We start from the raw sequence: 25,056 nt of genomic DNA on the forward strand, positions 1-25,056 counted from the left end.
TGTGCTATGTGAGTGTCAAACAGTGACAACGTCAGGAGAGTAAAGCTAAATATCCAACATGGTTCCATACCGAGGTTGCGGCGCTCAGGAAAAGCAGCACCTTTCACGTTTGGATCTTTGGCAACCCAAAGAACCCTCGGGAAGCGTCCACGTCCAGGTTATGGAGTCTTTCCGCCACCATCAAGTCCTTCTGTCCCTCTCCGGTCCGCACGGTGGATCGGCACCAGAAGTCGCCAACACCTAGGACGTCCCGACAGAAAGCATTCAGCTTATTGACAACATGACACGGGAAGCAGCGCGCCGCAGGACTGCTAATGATACCTTCAGGGTACCCTGGGACCACATCACAGCGGCAGATACAGAAAAAGCCCAAACTTTATGAAGTCTTGATTTCCCAGCTTTTGTTTTTGTACCGCTGCTGCCCTCTTGAACTCGCCAGAAAACATTTCCAGGCGATCCGGTCTTACACAAATAAAGTCCAACGCCAACACGCCTCTGAAGGTAGCAAAAATACACAGATAGTAGCGGCCGCGCTCCAAACCGCTAATGTGTGCTAGCAGGCGGCGCCGCATACATCAGCCCGGCTTGTCCTGATTAGCTTGTTTAGCTCTTCTAAACCGCCGCGCCTTCCGGGTCGTAAACAAACAGCCTCACGTGCACGCCGCTTGCTAGTCCCAGACTTGGGAGGAAGTACGCTTGACACAACAAACTCACATTTTACTACAAGTCACTACTTCTACCCGTGATTGCAACACCCGACTCACCGTCACTGACAAATACACGCACCGTAGTACACATGCACTGTCAAATACACGCACCGTGGTACACATGCACTGTCAAATACACGCACCATAGTACACATGCACCGTCAAATACACGCACCATAGTACACATGCACCATCAAATACACACACCGTGGTACACATGCACCGTCAAATACACACACCGTGGTACACATGCACTGTCAAATACACGCACCGTGGTACACATGCATTGTTAAATACACACACCGTAGTACACATGCACCATCAAATACACACACCATGGTACACATGCATCGTTAAATACACGCACCGTAGTACACATGCACTGTCAAATACACGCACCGTGGTACACATGCACCGTCAAATACACGCACCGTGGTACACATGCACCGTCAAATACACGCACCGTGGTACACATGCACTGTCAAATACACGCACCGTGGTACACATGCACCATCAAATACACGCACCGTGGTACACATGCATCGTCAAATACACGCACCGTGGTACACATGCATCGTCAAATACACGCACCGTGGTACACATGCACCGTCAAATACACGCACCGTGGTACACATGCACTGTCAAATACACGCACCGTGGTACACATGCATCGTTAAATACACGCACCGTAGTACACATGCACTGTCAAATACACGCACCATGGTACACATGCATCGTTAAATACACGCACCGTAGTACACATGCACTGTCAAATACACGCACCATGGTACACATGCATCGTTAAATACACGCACCGTAGTACACATGCACTGTCAAATACACGCACCATAGTACACATGCACCGTCAAATACACGCACCATAGTACACATGCACCGTCAAATACACGCACCATAGTACACATGCACCATCAAATACACACACCATGGTACACATGCATCGTTAAATACACGCACCGTAGTACACATGCACCGTCAAATACACGCACCATAGTACACATGCACCATCAAATACACGCACCATAGTACACATGCACCGTCAAATACACGCACCGTGGTACACATGCATCGTTAAATACACGCACCGTGGTACACATGCACCATCAAATACACACACCATGGTACACATGCATCGTCAAATACACGCACCATAGTACACATGCATCGTTAAATACACGCACCGTAGTACACATGCACCGTCAAATACACGCACCGTGGTACACATGCACCGTCAAATACACGCACCATAGTACACATGCATCGTTAAATACACGCACCGTAGTACACATGCACTGTCAAATACACGCACCGTGGTACACATGCACTGTCAAATACACGCACCATAGTACACATGCACCATCAAATACACACACCGTGGTACACATGCACCGTCAAATACACGCACCGTGGTACACATGCACCGTCAAATACACGCACCGTAGTACACATGCACTGTCAAATACACGCACCATAGTACACATGCACCATCAAATACACGCACCATAGTACACATGCACCGTCAAATACACGCACCGTGGTACACATGCATCGTTAAATACACGCACCGTGGTACACATGCACCATCAAATACACACACCATGGTACACATGCATCGTCAAATACACGCACCATAGTACACATGCATCGTTAAATACACGCACCGTAGTACACATGCACTGTCAAATACACGCACCGTGATACACATGCACTGTCAAATACACGCACCATAGTACACATGCATCGTTAAATACACGCACCGTAGTACACATGCACTGTCAAATACACGCACCGTGGTACACATGCATCGTTAAATACACGCACCGTAGTACACATGCACTGTCAAATACACGCACCGTGGTACACATGCACTGTCAAATACACGCACCGTTAAATACACACACCGTAGTACACATGCACTGTCAAATACACGCACCATGGTACACATTCAGAAAAACCTGAAGTAATGGAAGTGGACGTTGCAAGAGAGGGAGACAGGATTCTTTTGTTGACTTTGTCTGCATGCAGCACTCAAATACTCTGTTAAATACATTTTCACATTTTGTGTGCGAAAAAAAATTGCTTTATTTGTGTATTTATATGTGTATATTATTTATTTTGTATTTGAATATTTCAATTGAAATTACAATTAATTTGATTTTGTATTGTAATGAAGTACAATACCAAATCAAATTAATTTTTATGAATTTTTTTAATCAATTTTATATTTATTGTATATTTCCTTTCCTATATTTGTTTTATAAAATACTTGAATACAATATATATATATATATATTTCTTGAAGGAGCAACAGTGAAGCGAAAATGTCGTTTGGACTGAAACGGATGGTAAACGTTGCTAACAGTACGACTCACTGGCGCCCCTCCAGGACCAAAGCGGTACTGCAACACTGATCACTGTTTTCTTTTGAGTACAATTTGACTTAAACTTTAATTTTAAAATTTGAATGTTCGTCAAAGTAGAACGAAAGTAAAAAGCGTATCGTCCCGTACGCCTTGGCAACAAAAGCAGCACGTCTTGTTTTCATTGAGGTTTATTCAACGCTTGGCCCAAGAAAAGCTTTATGAAGGAATGGTACATGACATATGACATATGAAGGAATGGTACATGACATATGACATATGACATCAAACAATAATGAGATATGATTTTGGTCATTGGATTGCAAATCCAGTCTCTGGTCAAAGATAAACTAATCATAAGTTAAGAAATCATAAACAGCAAGACGCTAGAACGTCTCATCTTTACCATCACAATAATTTAGGGGGTTTGCATGCCCCCCCCCTCCCCCAGGGTGTGAGGTGTGAGGCTGGTGAAACAGGAGAAGCCTAACTGTGCCCCCCCCCCCAGGAGTGTGGTGGATTTCCTGACACGTCCATCAAAAAAAAAAGGGGGGGGGGGGGCTGTTCCCAATGCCATAGACCCAAACAAGTGCAGCTTCAACATTCTTTACCCCCCCCCCCCCATCCACCCAAGGCCAAAATGTTTACTTTGCAGCAGCCCCCCCCCAAAAAAAATTCTGTGCCCATAATCAGTGTGGCTTGTCAAGAATAAACTTAGTCTTGTCTTTGTGTACATTCCTTGCTAAGGAGCATCGGGGCCACACTACAATACTACTACAATACTACAGTACTAGTACTACAATATATACTGTGGAACAATACAGTAAAGTGGTACTGTGTAAACAAGGCCATCCTGTCTGTCCACTTTGTTCAATCGTTGGCAGAAATATTCATGAGGTTTCCTCACCGAGCAAAATTAGCTTATTTATTTATTTCACTTCTCTTTTGCTTTGCTTTCTGCTTGGAACCGGATGGAACCATTCCTCCTCACTAGACCTCTAGTAATCTAGAATGGATGGAACCATTCCTCCTCACTAGACCTCTAGTAATCTAGAATGGATGGAACCATTCCTCCTCACTAGACCTCTAGTAATCTAGAATGGATGGAACCATTCCTCCTCACTAGACCTCTAGTAATCTAGAATGGATGGAACCATTCCTCCTCACTAGACCTCTAGTAATCTTTATACGGATGGAACCATTCCTCCTCACTAGACCTCTAGTAATCTTTATACGGATGGAACCATTCCTCCTCACTAGACCTCTAGTAATCTTTATACGGATGGAACCATTCCTCCTCACTAGACCTCTAGTAATCTTTATACGGATGGAACCATTCCTCCTCACTAGACCTCTAGTAATCTTTATACGGATGGAACCATTCCTCCTCACTAGACCTCTAGTAATCTTTATACGGATGGAACCATTCCTCACTAGACCTCTAGTAATCTAGAATGGATGGAACCATTCCTCCTCACTAGACCTCTAGTAATCTTTATACGGATGGAACCATTCCTCCTCACTAGACCTCTAGTAATCTTTATACGGATGGAACCATTCCTCCTCACTAGACCTCTAGTAATCTTTATACGGATGGAACCATTCCTCACTAGACCTCTAGTAATCTAGAATGGATGGAACCATTCCTCCTCACTAGACCTCTAGTAATCTTTATACGGATGGAACCATTCCTCCTCACTAGACCTCTAGTAATCTTTATACGGATGGAACCATTCCTCCTCACTAGACCTCTAGTAATCTTTATACGGATGGAACCATTCCTCACTAGACCTCTAGTAATCTTTATACGGATGGAACCATTCCTCCTCACTAGACCTCTAGTAATCTAGAATGGATGGAACCATTCCTCCTCACTAGACCTCTAGTAATCTAGAATGGATGGAACCATTCCTCCTCACTAGACCTCTAGTAATCTAGAATGGATGGAACCATTCCTCCTCACTAGACCTCTAGTAATCTTTATACGGATGGAACCATTCCTCCTCACTAGACCTCTAGTAATCTAGAATGGATGGAACCATTCCTCCTCACTAGACCTCTAGTAATCTAGAATGGATGGAACCATTCCTCCTCACTAGACATCTCGTAATCTTTATACGGATGGAACCATTCCTCCTCACTAGACCTCTAGTAATCTAGAATGGATGGAACCATTCCTCCTCACTAGACCTCTAGTAATCTAGAATGGATGGAACCATTCCTCCTCACTAGACCTCTAGTAATCTTTATACGTATGGAACCATTCCTCCTCACTAGACCTCTAGTAATCTTTATACGGATGGAACCATTCCTCCTCACTAGACCTCTAGTAATCTAGAATGGATGGAACCATTCCTCCTCACTAGACCTCTAGTAATCTTTATACGGATGGAACCATTCCTCTCTAGCCATCTAGTCAAACTTGAGCATTTATGATTAGTAATATTATACATGATTAACAGAACTATTAAATTAGGTTATTTTTCAAAAGGTCTCATATGATGATTAAAAATATACATGATATCCAAAGTACATTTTAGTCCTAAAAATAAATGTAAGTTGATGACAACGTATCCACCTCGTGATTATGACTTTGGTTAATATCCTTCCTTCCTTCCTTCCTTCCTTCCTTCCTTGTTGACTTTGGAAGGCATTTGGTCCAAATGACGATCATATGATAACCGTTGGAAATAAAAGATGGAAAAAAATTAGTCCCAAAGGTTTAAAAGTGAGATTCAACTTTTAGAAGAAAATATTTTCATTTCATTCTCATTGCAAATGAAATATTATTTAAATACAAACGTATTTGATAGAAAAATATATTTTAAAAATAACGGCTTCAAACATGTACAGCATATTTATGTTTTGATATGTTTATATTTAGTGTGACCCGAATACTCCTCCATCTTGGCGTACATTAACGACCTTGAAGATGTGGAAGGACAACAAAGCCTCCAGTTTGCTGACCCCCCCGGACCCCCCAGACCAAGAAGGTGTAGACCAGGAGGCTGATGGAGGAGATAAGAAGCACCAGGAGCGTCGGAAGCGTCCTCGGCTGCAACAACGTGCCGACGGAATGAAAGGAAAGTGAAAGTCAAGGTTGAAGCTTCTAGGAAACTTTCTCTATTCTTCAAGAGAGAAGGGGGAGGAGGGCTTGGGGGGGGGGCAACGTCCTTGATGGCAAAGCCAAAGAGAGACACCCCTTCCTCGCCGAGGGGGGTGCGTGTCAAGTTTGTCCGTGAGGCCGAACGCATACGAGGAAGCGCACGTGAGAGCGTGACATCACTCGGCGTCTGCACGTTGTCGCTGAGGGAATCCAAGCCAAGGACGAGACGCGGCGGCGGCTTATCGGCGCGTGGCTCACGGTGGCGCGTCACATCAGCGTACGCGAGGACGCGCTCAGGAAAAACGACGGCATGTTTGTGTGCGTTCGATGACCACGGCCTTTCCGGCCTTCCGGGATTCCACTTCCAAAGGCACTTTGGCAAAATGCACATTTGGCCTAAAAATAGAAATAATTTATAGTAAAAACGTCTTGGAAGCGTCCTCGCCAACGTTTGCATAGAGTGAGGAGGCCGAGCCCGGAGCTAAAATTTGGGCCCCAGCGGAACTTTAACAGTCTTGATCTCGGCTATGTGGGACGACTTCTGGATGATGCAGCTGGTGGTCCCGGCGCCGCCGTCCTTCCCCTGCGCCAAGTTGGTCAAGGCCATGGCGGCGTTGATCTCCTTCCAGTACGTCTCGTCTTTGCCCTTCGCCTTCTCCCTGGGTGCCGCGCCCACGCTGGTGACGCGCCGACGCCAAGCAAAACACAAGACAGCTTTAGATACTGGACGCATGCGCTACCGTGTATTACTACTAGTACTACTGCTGCTACTGTGTCAGCTGGTACAGGCCGCACCTCCACCAAGGCTCGACCGTTTATACACATTTGCACCAGAATGGAAGTGCAAACATACGTATACACCTATGTAAATATATATACATACATATATTAAAATCTACACCTATAGTAATATACATAGTACATACATAGTATCATACATAGTATGACATACACGTATTTTCATGAAAAGATTGAAATGAGCAGCCAGACACTTTTAACCAGCTCCAATAACAAGATGACCTCTTTGACCTCTGACCCTCATGGAGGTCATGACACGGAAGCCATCATCCGGCCCAGAAAGATGAATATGAACATAAACTCACTTGTCACATCGACTTGATCCATGATCCGTGGTTTCTGGAAAAAAGAAAAAGGCTGAAGTGAAAACGATGGAGATGGATTATGGATGGATTATGGATGGAGATATGAATACGAGGAAGCAGAGGAAGACGATGATGAGTCAGAAAAGCCATTGTGTAATCTTCGTCCCAAAACGAAGCCATCCTGCCAGCCTCAGTGAGGATGTGATTTGGGAACGCTTCAAAGACTTCCAAGGGAGTCAGTGACTCGCCTGATAATGCTAGCAATCATTAGCTCATATGGCAATCGTTAGCATATGAACGTTAGCATATGGAAACCATCTATTCCCAACTCCATGGTCATAAGTAAATCTTATTTGGCATTAGTAAACCATACATGACACGTGTAAATATTAGCATATGTACATTAGCATATCTAAATATTATCTCATAAGTAAATCATACATGACATGCGTATGTAAGTCATTAGGATATGTTCATTAGCATATCTATTCCTATATCTTAATACTTACACATGCCACGTATGATTGACCTATGTACATTAGCATATCTAAAATCATCTATTCCTAAGTCCAGGACCTGGAATTGTGTAATGCGATGCCGTTGCCACTAAGCCAACTGGTCGCTGACAGCAGCCTGGATGAATCCCATCATGATGGGAAACCACCAAGGTGGCGTACGTCTTCACAACGATACTGGAAAGTACTAACGTACTTTATTGGTGTATTGGCTTTTTTTGGTGGTATCTGGGTGGTGTATTGGTGCTTTTGTGCATTGGAGGTTTTTGGTGGGTTTACTGGTGGTTTAATGGTGCATTGGTGGTTTATTGGGTTTTTTTGGTGGTGTATTGTGTTTTGGGTTTTTTGTGGTATATGGGTGCTTTTTGTGCATTGGAGGTTTTTGGTGGTTTTGGTGGTTTACTGGTGCTTTTTGTGGTTTATTGGTGATTTTTGGTGGTGTATTGGGTTTTTTGTGGTATATTGATTTTTAGTGATTTCTGGTGGTATATTGGTGTATTTTTTTTTTTTAGTTTTTGGTGGTATATTGGAGCTTTTTGTGCATTTGAGGTTTTTGGTGGTTTACTGGTGCATTGGTGGTTTTTGGTTATTTTCGGTGGTGCATTGGGGATTTTTAGTGATTTTCGGTGGTGCGTTGGGGATTTTTAGTAGTTTTTGGTGGTATATTGGGGTTTTTTGTGGTTTATTGATGCTTTATTGGTAGTTTACTGGTGCATTGGTGGTTTATTGGTGTTTTTTGGTGGTGTATTGGTGTTTTGGGTTTTTTGTGGTATATGGGAGTTTTTTGTGCATTGGAGGTTTTTGGTGGTTTACTGGTGCACTGGTGGTTTTTGTTGTTTATTGGTGATTTTTGGTGGTGTATTGGGTTTTTTGTGGTATATGGGTGGTGATTAGTGCTTTTTGTGCATTGGAGGTTTTTGGTGGCGTATTGGTGCTCTTTGTGCATTTGAGGTTTTTGGTGGTTTACTGGCGCATTGGTGGTTTTTGGTGATTTTCGGTGGTGCATTGGGGATTTTTAGTAGTTTTTGGTGGTATATTGGTGTTTTTTGTGGTTTATTGATGCTTTATTGGTAGTTTACTGGTGCATTGGTGGTTTATTGGTGGCACATTGGTGATTTTTGGTGGTGTATTAGTGTGTTTTAGTGTTTTTTGTGGTATATTGGAGGTATTTCTAGAGGTTTATGGCTGCATTGGCGGTATTTCTTGGTATTTCTTTTCCTTATGAACTGTTGGCCAGGCTGCTTAGAAAAAGGTAAAAGGTCTCCAAGTCAGATGATGTAAAATAACCAGCTTTGCCAGACTAAGTGGCCACATCACCAACTGGTTCTCGTCTGGACGTCCCTGCGTCGCCCCTGACGGCGTTGTTGCCGTCGGCTGGCTTTCACGGACCACCGAAGGGGAAAGCTAAGAAGTTTGATGGTTTCTGGCGCGAGGCTGGAAGTCCCAAAATACTAGCTCACTTAACATCCCTGCGGGGCGATGGTGGGAGGGCTGAAAGCAGCGGAGAGAAAACGCAAAATGAGGGGAAAATAAACTGGGGCTGCCAAATTAAAGAGGATGAGGTTCCACCTGTTGGGATGTCATCATCATCATCATCGTCATCTGCTGCTGTTGGCAACATGCAACAATAAACAAAGCGAGGGCGGGGCCGCATTAAGACCACGAATAAAGACACTTTTATATTTGCAGTGAGCGGCAGGCCTCTGGTGGGGTGGTGAGCTCATCCCAAGGAACCCGAGTGTCAATTCTACTCAAATTATAGGTTGCCCAAAAAAAGTAAGAGTGGGAGGCTTTTCTGAAGACAAGAACAACAAAGCCAGCATCAGACGTGAAAAGATGAGAGAAAAAGATGAAACGATGCACAAACGTGTCAACTGGAAGTTCCCGCGGTAGCAAGACCCGGGTCTTTCAGACCTGGTCCTTCCAAGGCGGTCCCGGTCTGAAGGGATAATGAAGCCACAAAGCGCCAAATAAATCAGGAACATGTCAGCACGCCGTTTACTGCGTGTCCTTTCATTTGTAAAGAGCCCAGTAAACCGGTTCCTGCTGGTTCCAGTAAGTCTTCCGTTAGGCAGCATCTCATTCCGAGCTCAGCAGGAAAGATGCACGTGGGAATAAAGTCACGGGGGAACGGGAAGACTAGATCGGCGTTACGGGGTGCACGATGTGCGAGTGGTACCAGGGTCAGCCTATCGATGGCGAAGCTCGATGATGATGAGTATGAGCGAGGTGAAGATACTTCAGTACTTGTTCTTTACCACCAAGTACCGTGGTCCCCACCCTTTTTAGGCCAAGATACCTACCCCCCCCCCAGTGATAAATGAGCCATGGGCTGCTGATGGCCCCTGGGCCGCACCCCCTGCTTCTGTGGCTCGGCAAACCACGGCTATTTATTTGGCTTGATGACTTCCTGTGAACCACGTCGCCGCAGCTCCAGGATTTGTTTGGAGGAACACATCACGCAACGGGGACCGGTGCTGGCGGGGTGCGTACCCGGAGAGCATGAGGTGAGCTCAGGGGTCAAACGCATGCCTGCCGGTCGGGTGGTGGGTGAGGGTGGGGGGGGGGGGGGGGGGCACTGATGTCATGCTGCATCTTAGGTGTGCCCCATCATTAGCCGACCTGGATGAGGGAATTATGACATACCAATAAATAATAAATCCAATAACATAATAATATAATAATAATTAAAATAATAATAAAAATACCCCAACTGTACGGGTGAGCAAATCAAGCCTTTTTTTGCATCTCCACCACATGTATGGATCACAGTAGACGGGTTGGCGACCCCTGCTCTCGTATTTTCGTGCCCAAGCAAGAAGCTCCTCACCAATGAAACCTTGGGGGAAAAATTCCCAATAACAAGATCCTTCCAGTGACACCAAATTCCAAAGCAAACATCCAAAAGGAGATGAGAAGAGATTTCCACTGAACCATCTCATGGCCACAATGAAGCAATGACTGCGGGTCACGACGAGACCAGATCATGGTGCAATTCCAGCGAAGGATGAGTCAGGGGTGGCCGTCAAGAGGTCAGCGGATGGAAGACGTATCAACCCAACCATCTTTGTCATCAGGCGGCGTTTAGCCAACCGCCGCATGTGCAGATGTGCGCTTGGACCTCCAATCCCCAAATAACGACATCTCATGCGGTTTCTGATTTGAAACCAAAAGGAGTCCTGATGACGAAGGGTGACAACGAGGTACCGGCGCCGCCTTCGGGTTCGCTCAACATCGATGCGTGTTTAACAGCAGCTAACTCCACATTAGCATTGTAGCCGGCAAAATGGCTGCTTTAGCCAACGACATTAAACACAACGTGTCCGGCAGACGTCGCCTTGTCAAGGAGGCCTGAAGAAAGGAGCGAGGAATCAATTAGTCGGAGCTAAATGCTAAAATTAGCATATTTCCTCCACCAAGCTTGTCACTGTTTACATGTGCCAGTAATCAGCGCTCCTGTCAATCAGCCAAGAAGTGGTCAAGGCGACTGCTGGGGGGGGGGGGGGGGGCAACGGACAAACGCAGCATCATCACGGCGATGGAGGTTTGTGTCCTGCAGCCTCACTGAGTCACTCGTGGTTTTAAAAAGTAAACAATCACCCTGCGATGACTTCATCACATGAGCGCCTCGCCACGCCACGCAGACACGCCAGCAAGGGGCGTTCGGGGACAGCAAGCCTTTATTCAAAGCAGGCGTCTATCCCGGGGGAGTCAAATTTGATTGACAGGACTGCAGTTTCGGTTTGTGTGTCTGTCAATCAATCAGTTGGCGTCAATAATACTGGAAGCAGTGATCAATAATAATAAATAATAATAATAATAAATAATAATAAACAGAGACTTAGCCAACCGCTGAAGCGCTGATGTCAGACGGGCGACAGCTCGGCCCCGATGACGTCCATGCTGATGGGCTAACCGGGACCTTATTGGGGGGGGGTAAAGCAGCATTTTGAACACTATTTCATCTATTATGTTAATTATGTTTTAGCTCTTATGACCACAGACGGGGCCCAGTGGGGGGCCCGCCCCCCCAAACAGGCACATTTTTGCCAGAAATTGTGGAGGTAAACTGACCACCACCAACCGAGCCCCCCCCCCCCCTTCTATGTAGAAGTTGATTGTTTTCAGCGCTCGCTAGCGTACAGCATATCAACTAGAAGATAGCGCTAATGCTAGGCTACGTGCACGTGGAGGCTACAAGGCGTGTTTTTTGTTGACTTTGGCCTGGAACATCATGTTCGGCTCACGTGAGCATCCTTACGTTCACGCCCGGTAGACCTTGTTTGCGTCAAACTGCGCTGGCTGGCTCGCTTGCCCCCCCCCAGCCTGTTGTTGTTCACGCCGCTGACACCGCACACAATGGGAACGCCGCCTTTCCTCGGCAGGCCGACGCAGCAGGCATCTGGGAATGCCATGACCTGGTTGTTTTGGGCCGGCCATGTTGATGATTTAAAAATGACGGGGTTGAGAGGCTTCGGTATGAGCTGCGTATAAACAACGTCTGCGTCGGTCAGTCAACATCTCCGCGAGACTTGGGCACCGAGATTAAGGATCCGACCGCAATTCTGCCAGCTTTCAGTCGTTCCCACTGCCCCTGAAGAAAGAACATCATGACGTGACTGGAGCACGTTCACGGGAAAGAGTGGCGTCGGGAAGGTGGATTATGGAGTCCGGCAATCGAACCCGGTACCAGCAACTTTCTGAAATCAAGACATCTTCATTTAGTACGACACGGCTCCATGGGATACTGGACTACTACAACCGTGCCATGTTCCTATCAAGACCACCACTAAATCATCGTTACCGACCAGCGCCGATCCAACATTCAGTACTTTTCCACATCGGCGCGGTGGCTTGCACTCCGGTCAGCATCAGGCTGCCGTGTTTCATTCTAGGAAAGACATCCTGGCCACATGTGCTCCCGTCAGCCTTGTGGAATACGTCTCTCTGGCAGGGACGTTGGGCCTTATTTTGGGAATGATGATCCATACGATAGCGGACGAGGTGAAATCTAACACGGAGCGAGGAGGAAAACATTCAGTGCCATTCAATATCCCATTAAAGGCTCATTTGGAATGATGTCCTGGCATGTGGGATGGAATTCCACTGTTCCTTGCCTTCAATGAAATTCCCCAAAGCCTTTGGACTGGAGGTGTGTGTTTGTACTGGACGTTGTGTGTGTGTGTGTGTGTGTGTATGTGTGTGTGTGTGTGTGTGAGTCATTCCTAGCCAGCGGAATTTAGTTTTCCACGGGGGTAAATCTACACCCCCCATCTCCTGCCACGTCTGACTGCCCTCTGTAGTCACAGATAACACGGCAGCTTCCAACAGCCAAGTGCATCCATTAATGGACTCCCCCCCCCCCCGGCCAATCGCGTGGCGGTTGGCGGGCACGCCACTTCTGCCTCCACCAATCCAAGCTGATGTACCGGCGGGCATTCTTCAAAAGAATGTGCCAAGAGTCGGATTGTATTCTTTCGCTGGAGGCCGGAATCATTTAGTCTCTTCCTGGCTGAAAATGGAAGGCAACGGTTTGTGTGGTTTATTACGCTCCGTGGTCCCCGCCTCCCCCCCCCGTTTGGGTACCACCTAAACACCTAAATTGGCAAGACTGGTCAACTTTGGATTTTGGATCTAAAAAGTCACATGAACATGACATCTGGTGGAGATATCGTTGGGACAGCATGAACAACAAACCCAAAAACAAAACACAAAGGGGGGCGGCTATCATGTCCAGCAAAATGTCTCCAGGCCGACTCCTCCACCTCCTGTTACCTCTGGAGATGGGAGAGCATCAGGTTCATGTCTCCATGATATAAGTAATGTTCTAAACACGCCCTAATGGACTAAGAAGTTGATGATGACTATCCGCTTCATAACCTTGGATGGAATTTGCTGCATTGGAAAAGTTAGATGAGATGTTTCCGTCTGAGTTTAGATGGTTGCTCAATGGCCTTGAGGGCCTGTCAAGGAGGAACTTGGAAGGCCAGGACCCGTGTGGGGCCAAACGGTAGTGCTAGGATGAGCATGTTCTGCACCGCCTTGTTGTGTCTGGCTTGCGGGGGCCGTCAGAGGAGCTTTGGGGGGGGATTCCTGGTCTGCTGCAGTGAGCGTGTGTTCCAACGTGCACGTGTGCGGCTGCTGGGACTAAATGAACTAAAAGAGCTAAGTGATGAAAATGGCATTCCCGGACACAAGCGGCGCATCAAATGAAGAAGATGGGACGCGAGTGTGATGAATAACAGCAGCTGCAAGACGTCAAACAAAGATGGATGAAAGAAACATGGCTCCTTACCAGTCCGGTAAACAAAGTTGGCCTCGGCCTCGGAGGAGGTCGGCGAGAGCAGCTCGTCGTCGTACTCGTTGGAGCTGAAGGAGCCCGAGTGGTTCCTCTTGCGAGCGTCCATGACGGCGTTGGCCACCATGACGTGGCGCAGCGAGTCGTTGAGATAGCGGTGCAGCAGGCTGCTCTTGTACTTGGGCGGGGACACGTAGTCGTCCGCCAGAGAGGACGCGTCGGCGGCCGAGCGCAGGCCGGCTCCCATGGCCATCATGGCCGAGCCCTCCTTCTTGATGACGCTCTGGTACATGGGCTTGGTGAGCTCCCCGGGGCCGCTCTGGCTTCTCTGAGGGTTATCCCCATCTGGGAACCAAGAACCATGCAAAAACCTTTAGCGAAGCCCATCATGGTCTAGTAATGTACCAATGAAACACCACCATAAACAATATTTGTACAATAGAAAATATGTTAGTGAGCCCAACTTAAGTCCCCATTGTGCAAATATATTTTTAATTTAATGGCACCACAAGTGAGATCATTCCATCATCACCCTCACCTCCTTGCTCCGCTTTTCAGAGTAGAGCTGCTCAAATGGTCCGTTTTGGCAGATTCAGGTTTTCATCACGTAAAATAAAAATAAAATGTCCTTCCTGTTACCGCACGTGTACGTACATACACCCACCACGTCACGGAGGAAATAGAAATAACACAGAAAATGGCAGGCTTCTCTACACGTCTTAAAATACAGCACCTGTGCTAGCTATGAAGGTTGTCAGCTATGACCGTTAGACTGCTTAACATGTCTCGGCCTAAAACCTGTTGGTTTACTTAAATGTATAGTATCAAGGCTTCTCTACACGTCTTAAAATAAAGCACCTGTGCTAGCTATGAAGGTTGTCAGCTACGACTGTTAGACTGCTTAACATCGCTTGGCTCACATAAATGTACAGTATCAAGGCTTCTCTACACGTCCTAAAATACAGCACCTGTTCTAGCTATGCAGGTTGCCAGCTACGACTGTTAGACTGATCAACATATCGGCCTAAAACCTGTTGGTTTAAATAAATGTATTGTATCAAGGCTTCTCTACACGTCTTAAAATACAGTACCTATGCTAGCTATGCAGGTTTTGTCATCTACGACTATTAGACTGATTAACACTTCGGCCTAAAACCTGTTGGTTTAAATAAATGTATAGTATCAAGGCTTCTCTACACGTCTTAAAATAAAGCACCTGTACTAGCTATGCAGGTTTTGTCAGCTATGACTGTTCGACTGCTTAACATCGCTTGGCTTACATAAATGTACAGTATCAAGGCTTCGCTACACGCCTTAAAATACAGCACCTGTGCTAGCTATGCAGGCTTTATTACCCATAGTAATCTGTTAAACTGCTTAATATGTCTTGACTGAACATGAATTTGTTTACATAAGCCATTCTTCTGCTAGCTAGTCATGTCACCAAGGTCATGACCTGATACTAGCTTGATGATATCTGTGCTAAATGTTTACTACGTTGTTTCCATCCCTTCTCAGCGCCATCAGGATGACAAACGCCACGTCTTTCGCCAAAAAGCGGTGCTGCAAAATGATGAAAAGCTCCATAAATATCAACTCGTGTTGAAGAGAAATGTGATCGCAAACCACAACGGTGGCCTGGTGGTTTGTCATCCATTGAAAGCTCAACAACGTACGAGACGGAGCGCAGCGCACTGCTAAGCTAATCACACAAAATCGCTGATGAAAGATGTAAAGTAGGTAAAAAATGCTCGGTACAATCAAATATCTTGACGTAGTATTCAATGGCGGCCAAATTCTGATTGCAGATGTGGTATAGCAGAAGCACGTGGAGGTGCTGCATGGCGGACAACCAGGAAAGAACACTTGTGTCCTCCCGGTGGGACAAACATCTCTTCTGAGCCGTGCTCCAAAACAAGCTGGAGCAGGGCCCAGGGTGGGCGGGTCAGCGGGGTCACGGCACATAAATATAGGAAAAGACGTTGACAATAACGTTTGGCCTTTCAGCATTTGGGTCAAGTGTGGGATCAAGCTGCGGAAAAGGTCCTGACCATAATGTGACGGGTGGGGGGAGATACGGAACCGCTGGCGGTGCGATGGCATGCGGCGGACACAATGCAAACACGCATGCATTCTTCTCGCAGCCGCACGCTCGGCCTCTGTCCCCTCGGAAAACCGCAGCGTCCTTCCTCCCGGTCCCATCTCTCGCCCACGGTTTATTCTGTATGTTTTTCCGACGTATTTACCGCGGCGAGGGAGGAGGCAGGAGGGAGGAGGCGCCTTGTTTGCAGTAAATACAGAGCCCAGAGAGACTGCAGACTGGGTGACGAGCTTGGCTCAGCAGGGTGCCTTAAAGTGATGGCGTTAGCTCATGTAGCTAAAGGCGATGAGCGGGAACGGCGTGGATGTCGTACCGTCTGAGCAGCTGTCGTCGCTGCTGACGCTCAGTCTCTCAGCGTTGCCCTGCACGTACTTGTTGTACAGCTTGATCCTGAGGGCCCAGCTCAGGTCGGGCTGCCTCACCGTGTTCTTCAGGCGTCTCCTGGCGTTGGCGAACCAATTGGAAACCTGACAGAGAAGCAAAGTACGGCGTTAGCGTCGGGACTCTACTGGCCCCCGGTGGGGCGGCACGGCACGCTGGATGGAAGTAAGTCCAGTTCCACCTCATCTTCTCTGCATCCAACGACCTCCACATGCTGGACATTCAATAACAACCATGTTGACTTTGATGGACAGCTTCCCCCTATTCTGGATCGACTCAGCCACCCCCCCTTCCCTATAAGACCAAGGTCCAACGGCGCAATAGAAAACGAGCCAGTCCTTCCTTTCCCGGGAAAGAAGACCATAAGACGTTCTACTGGAAGAACTTCTCACGCTCCATAGACTTTAAGCGGCTCATGAAGGATTCGGGACAGCAGATGTATGCTAGAGTACTTATTTTTCGGACCGTCTCCACAAGGATTGTGTTTCTCTTTAAAGGAGACGTCCCACATCCTGTGACACACCCGGGGGAATGGGGGCATCAGCGTATGCTCCTTCTGGCTTCAGTGAGGAGAAGGTGTTGAAGACCTTTAAGTCTGCACCCTTAAACCTCCTTTACCAGGTCTAGGACTACAACTGTTCATCTGCAGCTTGTTGAGGAATTCAGACCTAGACGGACCAGATCCAAAGTTAGTGGTTTGGTCTGCAAGGGACCAGAAGGGGACAAAACGGTCAAAGCTGATGTGACAAAATCTTGTTTGCGTGACTAAGGAAGTTGCCTGAGGATATTTCAATTTTGATATCCAACTTAAACTTATGATAAATCATATCAATACATGTCCACCTCAAACATCCACCCAAACTGCAGAGCCCCCGTCCCAGCAGTCACTCACTGAGACGTTTGGTGGACAACATAAACAAACAGAACTGCGCAAAATTGTGTGCTTTTACAGAAAGTTATGGCAAAAGAAATGCTGCTCAGTTGAAAGAAATGCTGCAAATGTTGGAGCTTTGGGGATAACGACTGATTTTGCTTAAAAAAATATTTCAAGTCTAGCTCAACATTCCTCCGCTCTCTACCCGCCTTCACCAAAACAAACACCTCCGTCGGGGCACCTTCCCCCCGCAAACGACAAGCAGATTAGTCAGCAGGCTAACCCCCAAATAGCTAGCATAGACGTCCTGAGGCCGCGTGGGTGACCTTGTCTAAGAACTGGTACCGCTGGTATTCAAACGAGGGGGTCAGCAGGATGCACTGTGGTGTCAGGAGAGGGCGCCGGAGAACTTACAGCATCACAGCTTATGTTGGAGGATGGAAATGTCATGTGGTGATAATAATAATTCATTAGTATTAATATTAGTATTATTAGTATTAAAACTCTACAATCTAAGGGCCATGGAAAAAATGTAATTCACGCTTGTGATGGCGTATATGTAAAATATACTACATTTGGACACCAGCTGCACCAGTAAGTACGTGTTGACCTTCATGAGGTAACTGCTGTCATTTCACGTATAAATGAAAAAGTACATTCTTGTGTGATGTTTGGATCAGACATCAAGTTCATTAGACAAAAACGGCCCCAAATATTGTCAACTGAACCACTAAAATACACACTGACAAAACATATACAAAACTATATACCGCCATCTGCTGGATGACCTGTCGGGGCACTGCCCCAAGTGCAAAAGGAGCCAAGAGCAGCCGTCGGGAGAAGAGAAATACCGAGTACGCCAGTGTTGTAAAATAAACAGCTCAAGTTGTAAAAACATGTTCTCCTCACAGCCTGTCGGCTCCTAAACTCCCCTTCACCTCCAGCTTTTTCCGAGCTGATTAGGCACACGCGTGCGGCGGCGGCGGCAGCGGCGGCGGCGGACACCCACCTGGACCAGCGTCATCTGGGACCCCAGAGCCAGCAGGATCTTCTCCGTCTTGGTGGGGTAGGGGTTGTCCCGGTGCTTGTACAGCCACTGTTTGAGAGGCCGCGCCATGTCCTGCAGGGCCTGGCGCTTATGCCGCACTTTGCTGCCGCCGGGACGACCCCTGGGGGGGTGGGCGGGGGGGGGGGGGGGGGGCAGACAGAGGACAAGGTCAGCCACACAATCCAATGTTGATTATTGACATGTTTCATTGAATCCAACAATCCAAGAGGTGCTATTAGTATTCCACACTGGGTGTGATCACCGGAACACAAAAGGCACAATAATCCCAAACGCAGGCTCCCGTAACCCCAAAAGGTAAAACTCAACTGAACCCGACATCACTTCCTGTCCCCATGAGCCCATGTCTGATTTACGTCTTATACAGTGTGTACTTCATTGTGTAATAGGACTGGAACGGTGACTCTAGGGATGCTGTTTCATGTCTGGAGAGCTCTAATGTTAAAAAAGCATATTCAGGAGGTCATAGAGGTTTATGCTTCAACTACAAAACCAACATTTTCTATTCATAACAACGAGGACTGTTTAAGCGTCACTTGTTGCTTATGAGCATTTCCATTAGAAGCAAGAACAGTTCAATACAGTTTAAGCTTCAAGCGCATTTTGGACATTTTGTTCATCATCCACAATCCTGATGAGACAGGAACAAGCGTGCTTATCTTTTCTGTGCATTCGGAAAATATAAAAATAGCTAAAAGGAGGCAAAAGATGCACCTATTCCACCTAGCGGACATCCTACAAGTCTCCATCATGTGACTGCATATTAACAAGGTACTACAACAGTTGTACATTGCTACCCAAGTACTACGTCACCGCAGTTAGCTACTAAGCCGGCTAGCGACAAGCTTCAGCTTCACAATGCCTCAGGCCACTCGCCAAAAGTAACGCTACATTTTGGAGCTTTTTGTTTGTGAGGCTCGGGGTAGCCTTCCGTGATGTCAATGCACCCAGGAAGTATGGCATGTTCATCATCAGTGTACTTGTTACTACACCGTTACAACACATTGTCCATGTCTCTCATACGGATGGTGGACAAATGTAAAAAATAAAAAAAAGTGCACTTTTCCGAAGCTTGATGTGAAAGTGTGCATAAAGTGGATTAGATGTTTATGAAGCATATAATGTTGCACAGCGTGTTCAGTCAGGACCAATTAAGCAAGAACACAGAATGGCAATTCCCAGCCAGAAAGGTTGCAATTAAGCTTATGCGGCGGCCCGAGTGAAGAGAAAAAAAAAATCCCCCAGCAAAACCAAGAAAAAACACCCCACGATGAGATTATGCTCACCCAGACTGCAGCAATCTAACATTTAAATATAAACTCCATTCCATGCAAGCCACCGTCTGGGAAACGCAGCACCCAAAAACCACAACGCTTCACCCTCACCTGTGGAACCCAGTGTCAGGTTTTAGGAACCTGCAGCAGATGTCAGTATGGTGCAGCACTCCACTCCTGCCTGTATCGCCCTAAAGAGCCCCCGCCGCTCATGTAACATATTCCAGCACAAGCTCCAGGCCCACTGAGGCTGCTGGTCTCCAAATATTTTCCTTGTAATCTAGATTGGAATGAACATCCTAAAGTACATTTTACTCCCTGTTCTGAACATTGCTTTTTAAACATCCGTCCCACACACACACACACACACACGCACACACACACACACACACACTGAACATCTTTTATGACACGTGGAAACACCTGATGACAAGCAGTCCCCTAAGATCATAACGTTCCCCTTGAAGGTCAACGCCGTCTCCTCTGCTGCTCTTTTGTGAGGCCAATGAAGCAAAACAAAAACTACTTGAAATAATCTTCCCTTCCACCTGCTTCCCTGTCAAAGAAAGTAAATAAAAGGCTAGGAAAAATAAGAGCGGCGCCTTAGGTGACGACTAGACCACACAGAAAGTTGAAGGGCAAATGTATTTATTGGAAGCAGATGGAGACAGCTACTGAATAAGCCTGACCTACTTATTAGGACGGGATTAGCTACAGTATAGATCAGGTTTTATGAACGCTTTGTGGCGGCTGGCAGTAGTCTAAGTGTTCATGCGTAATTACGCACAGCCACGAAAACAAAGGCGCCCGCCTATGAACACACGTAGGTGTTATTTTAATGCCGTGTACTCCAGCGTGTCCATATCGTGTGGAAGTGGTGCTGCTGTGGTGAGAGAGGTGCGCGTACCCGTTCCGCCGGTGCCGGACGGCCTGGTTGTCCCGGATTGCCTGGTTGCCGGAGAGGAGGTCTGGATGTTGTCCGTCCATGACTTCCAGGTAATTTCTGCTGCTCATCTCCACCTCGTTGGCCTTCTCCTCAAACAGGACCTGGCCCCCCAGCTTGTTGAACACGATGGTGTTCATCTTTGGCCAGATAGTCCCGGAATGGCGCAAAAGCGACAGAGTCCCCACGGGTGCGTCACAGTGTGCGCCTGACTCCCCTGCGGAGGAAAACCGTTTCATTGCTAAGATGGACACATCAGCAACAGCAACGCCGAGTCCTGGGAAACGTTAGCGAAGCTTACTTTCGTTTCTGAGTAAATAAATAAAAAACCAAGCCAGGGATTTACTTTTTTTTTTTAACTGTGGAAACACCACCCACGCATGAAATGTGTGCATTGTTAAAAAAAAAGCCAAAGTAGGACTGAGGCTTCCAAATCAAACAAGTGCAAGTAAACTGCTTTTTGCAAACTACGTGCAGCATAGCGATCCGAGGAATGGTTGATTCCGGACTCAGTGCCGATTCCACGCTAAACTAAGTCAAGTGCATCGCCGATATGGCAGTAGAAGTGCAGCATCCACGGAGAGCCACCTTCCACTGCCACGATTTAAAAACAGCAGGTAAATGTGTGCGTGTGCTCGCATTACCGGTGTCGGCCTCCCCCTGAGTCAGTCCGCGGTGTAGAGCAGTAATCCAGTGTCCTCTGGCCCATGCCCCGCTCATGTGTTCCCCTCCGGAGGTCCCCGGCCCAAACTCGCGGACCTCCGGCTCCTGCTCGGCTTTATGCGGGGACCTGCAGCGCTCCACCCGGGACTCTGAATACGCCGCCGTGCTCATGTTTCCTCGCACACAAGCAGAGCCTGCGAACATACTGGGGATGCTTTAGGCCGGTTCATGGGCAGGGCCGGCTGGGGGGGGCGGGCAGGGGGGGCGGGGGCCGGGCAAGACGCTGTAAAAAGTTACAGTAGTGTGATCACTTCATTTGCATCGTGTTAGCATCCATCATCTTGTATATGGTGCTTCACTCGGCCTATAAACTTTGTTCCAAAATAGATTAATTTTCTCAAAATTGTACATACAATCAAATAAAAAAAGTATTCACAGCCTTTGCCATGAAGCTGAAAGCTGAGCTGAGGTGCATCTTGTTTCCACTCATCATCCTGTAGAACAGGGGTCGGCAACCTTTACGATCAAAAGAGCCATTTTACCCCCTGGCTCACTAAGAAAAATAGACTGGAGCCGTAAAACATAATTTAAAAACAGCAGAGACGTGCTCGAGTGGTTAGCGCGCAGACCTCACAGCTAGGAGACCAGAGTTCAATTCCACCCTCGGCCATCTCTGTGTGGAGTTTGCATGTTCTCCCCGTGCATGCGTGGGTTTTCTCCGGGTACTCCGGTTTCCTCCCCCATTCCAAAAACATGCTAGGTTAATTAGCGACTCCAAATTGTCCATAGGTATGAATGTGACTGTGAATGGTTGTTTGTCTATATGTGCCCTGTGATTGGCTGGCCACCAGTCCAGGGTGTACCCCGCCTCTCACCCAAAGACAGCTGGGATAGGCTCCAGCACCACCCGCGACCCTCGTGAGGATAAGCGGTAGAAAATGAATGAATGAATGAGAGATGTGCTCACATTCAGAGCGAATTGCGAGTCTCCCAAGATTTTGATTGACTGCCAGATTTGGAGGGAATTTTGGGGTATCAAAGTACTTCAGAGTTGGTCAAGTAGTCTTGGTCTCACAGAAAGTCGGATTTTTTTCCAAAGAGGCGTATTTTCCCCATTCAGGTGTTAAAAAAAAATACTTGAGCAATGTGACGGGAGCCACAACAAAGAGGCTGAAGAGCCACATGCGGCTCTGGAGCCGTGGGTTGCTGACCCCTGCTGTAGAATGTAGATGTTTGTAGCACCTTGCTGGAGTCCACCAGTAGGTTTGAAGTCAGGGCACAAACCAAGCTCCAAGTCAAAGGAGCGGTTACTACACCTCCGATAGCCAAGTGTCTCCACGCACAAGTCTGTGCCAAGGTCCAGGAGATCCATCATTTGGAACTGGAACAAGTTTGGAAACACCGGGACTGAAAAAGGACCCAAGACAAAGGTTACGGCCTAATGCCGGGGAAAAAACTCTGCTCCTGAACGCCTCAGACTGCGGCAATGGGTCACGTTTCAGAACCAACCTTTTCAGAACTCCAAAGAAGCACAAAACCAAGATGGAGCGTCTCAGGGCAGCTGGGAATGTCCTCCGGTGAACGAACCCAGACTTGCTCCCATTGAGGTGAGGAGACGGGCCCCTCGAGGAGGACCTGTGGAGGACCCATGGAGGACCCCCGTGCAAGCAGACGTAGCTTTGGGGGCAGCAAGCGTCGGGCCTCATGTTTGAGGCTGGAATCCCTGCCAATCAAAGCACAGAGCAAAGGCTGCCAATGATGACACCCCTCCATTTATTTATCATACATTTGCAAACAGTTAATATCATAAATAATAAAATATATTGTCTATAAAATATTATAACAAATATAAATGCTTTTTCATGTCAAAATGTGGAAAATGATGTGGTGAAATGGTGTCATTGGGTGGACAATTAAGATAATTACAATGATCTGTCATTTTAGAGCCATAACGTGTGGAAAAGGGGAAGTGCTGTTTCTTTTTGACATTTGCATTTGGTTGACGTTTTATAAAAAATGTTTTTTATATGGTCTTGTTGGGCATAGAAATTGAAGTAAAAATAAATAATAAATAATGTGGAAGAACTGAATCTGCAAGCACTTGAAAGGTGGCCTTTGGATTGGGGTGGTTATCATTGCAGACGGCTTTGCATGTTTTCGGGAGGAATCCCAGTTAGTTTTCCATAATTCCAAGCTGCTACCAAACAGTGGGGTTTTATCCCACTGGCATCAAACCAAACAAAGTTCCCAAAACAGTGGACTGGATGTTTACGGCCAGACGGCTGCCGATTCCGTCGGATCAAGCCTCTCATTGACTTCCTTTATAAAAGCTGTACGTCATGCGCTCGTGAGTCAGAGGTTCCGAGGTCGTCGGCTGCGTGTTCCTGTGGGGTTTATCCAAAGTGGTGATTGGAAGGAGGTGACTAAGCAGCAGGACCATGAGAGGAGTCGGGGATGCGTGTAATTATTGTTTATTTGTGTTTATTTTCATTTAACTGGGGGGAGTGGACCTTTACTAAGACTGTGCAAACACGAGGAGTGCCGTGGAGTAATCACACTAATTGAGGTCACACAGGGTTTATTTTCTCAGACTATGTGGGCTTTTCCTTCTCACCTGAAGTCAACTTTGTTACCTGCCTTGACCTTCCCTGGAGAGGATGCTTTACACCTGCACTGCCTTGGGTCCACCGATGCTTCCTGGCAAATAAAAAAGCATTAAAAAACACCAAACAGATTGACACACATGCATTAAAATTGCCTAACACATGATGGATTTTTAAATCTTATTTCAAGAACAATGTGCAATGATCAAAAAAGGATAACATGATGAGCAAAAGTTGACACACCTGATGCCAAGTACGGTTCTTGTGGGTTTGGATTCTTTCCCCCCCATCTCAAAGCACACAGGCGACACTCGTTTGGGACATAAAAAAAACCTAAGCAACAAAACAATGTTCTTTTGCATTTTTAAATATATTTTTTGACAATTCTATTAATCATAATCACAATCTTGGCGGGTTATGCAAATTAGACAACATGTAGCTGGGGATCAAATACTTATTTTCCCCACTCTAGCTGTAAATCCTCATTTCCTGTCATCGCTGTGTCCAATTAAACCGGCATGGCGACGATGCTTTCAATGACATATCTACGGTACCTTGTCCTCTGGTGCCTCAAGTGAGGAGACGTGCCTGGCCCACAGGTCCGAGGCAGGCCTTCAAGGAGGGAAAAAGGCATCGGTGTGTGCTGCCATGTTACTTCATCATTCAGGGCTCTGAAAGGCGCTGGTTATTCCCAACGACAGCTAGCGCTATGTCAACACCTCAGCGCCATTGCAATCCTAATTAGGTTTTAAATCTGTAGACTCCATAATCTGACCCTCAATTAAGGTGATGTTGGAAGCCGGTGGGAATGATCCACGCTCACACGCAGACGCTGCTGCTGCTGCTGCTGTGGAAGCCGCAGACATTGTTGGACGCTTTGCCAGCGATGGTGGAAAATGTGACTGCGGGCGAAACTGGCAGGTTCCTTAAAATGACCCAATTACCGTTTTTTTAGACAAATCAGTGAAAGCGTGCGCCTCAATGCAATTAAGAGTGTCATCAGAAGCGGCGAGGATTGGTGCTTTAAATTACAGTGCGGCGTAA

General features: G+C 46.9%; 1 protein-coding gene across 9 annotated transcripts in view; it reads right to left on the minus strand.

Annotated features, from left to right (window-relative positions):
- mkxa (mohawk homeobox a) overlaps positions 1 to 25,056 on the minus strand; it is a 27,032-nt gene extending 1,976 nt beyond the window's left edge. Inside the window, exons 1-11 of one of the 9 annotated variants that reach the window (XR_009120634.1) lie at positions 24,256 to 25,056; positions 22,919 to 24,106; positions 22,652 to 22,816; positions 21,391 to 21,692; positions 20,711 to 20,963; positions 18,473 to 18,632; positions 16,522 to 16,675; positions 14,105 to 14,452; positions 7,295 to 7,328; positions 5,454 to 6,868; positions 5,274 to 5,409 (exon numbers count right to left, since the gene is read on the minus strand). Coding sequence is in view for 6 of the 9 variants with exons in the window: in XM_058060654.1 (XP_057916637.1) it covers positions 6,673 to 6,868; positions 7,295 to 7,328; positions 14,105 to 14,452; positions 16,522 to 16,675; positions 18,473 to 18,632; positions 20,711 to 20,963; positions 21,391 to 21,613 (1,368 nt within the window). In the remaining 3 variants the exon portion in view is untranslated. The other 8 variants (XM_058060654.1, XR_009120636.1, XM_058060651.1 and 5 more) reach the window with 8 other exon arrangements.

Source organism: Doryrhamphus excisus, chromosome 21 (genome assembly GCF_030265055.1).
Source record: "Doryrhamphus excisus isolate RoL2022-K1 chromosome 21, RoL_Dexc_1.0, whole genome shotgun sequence".
Taxonomy (NCBI): domain Eukaryota; kingdom Metazoa; phylum Chordata; class Actinopteri; order Syngnathiformes; family Syngnathidae; genus Doryrhamphus; species Doryrhamphus excisus.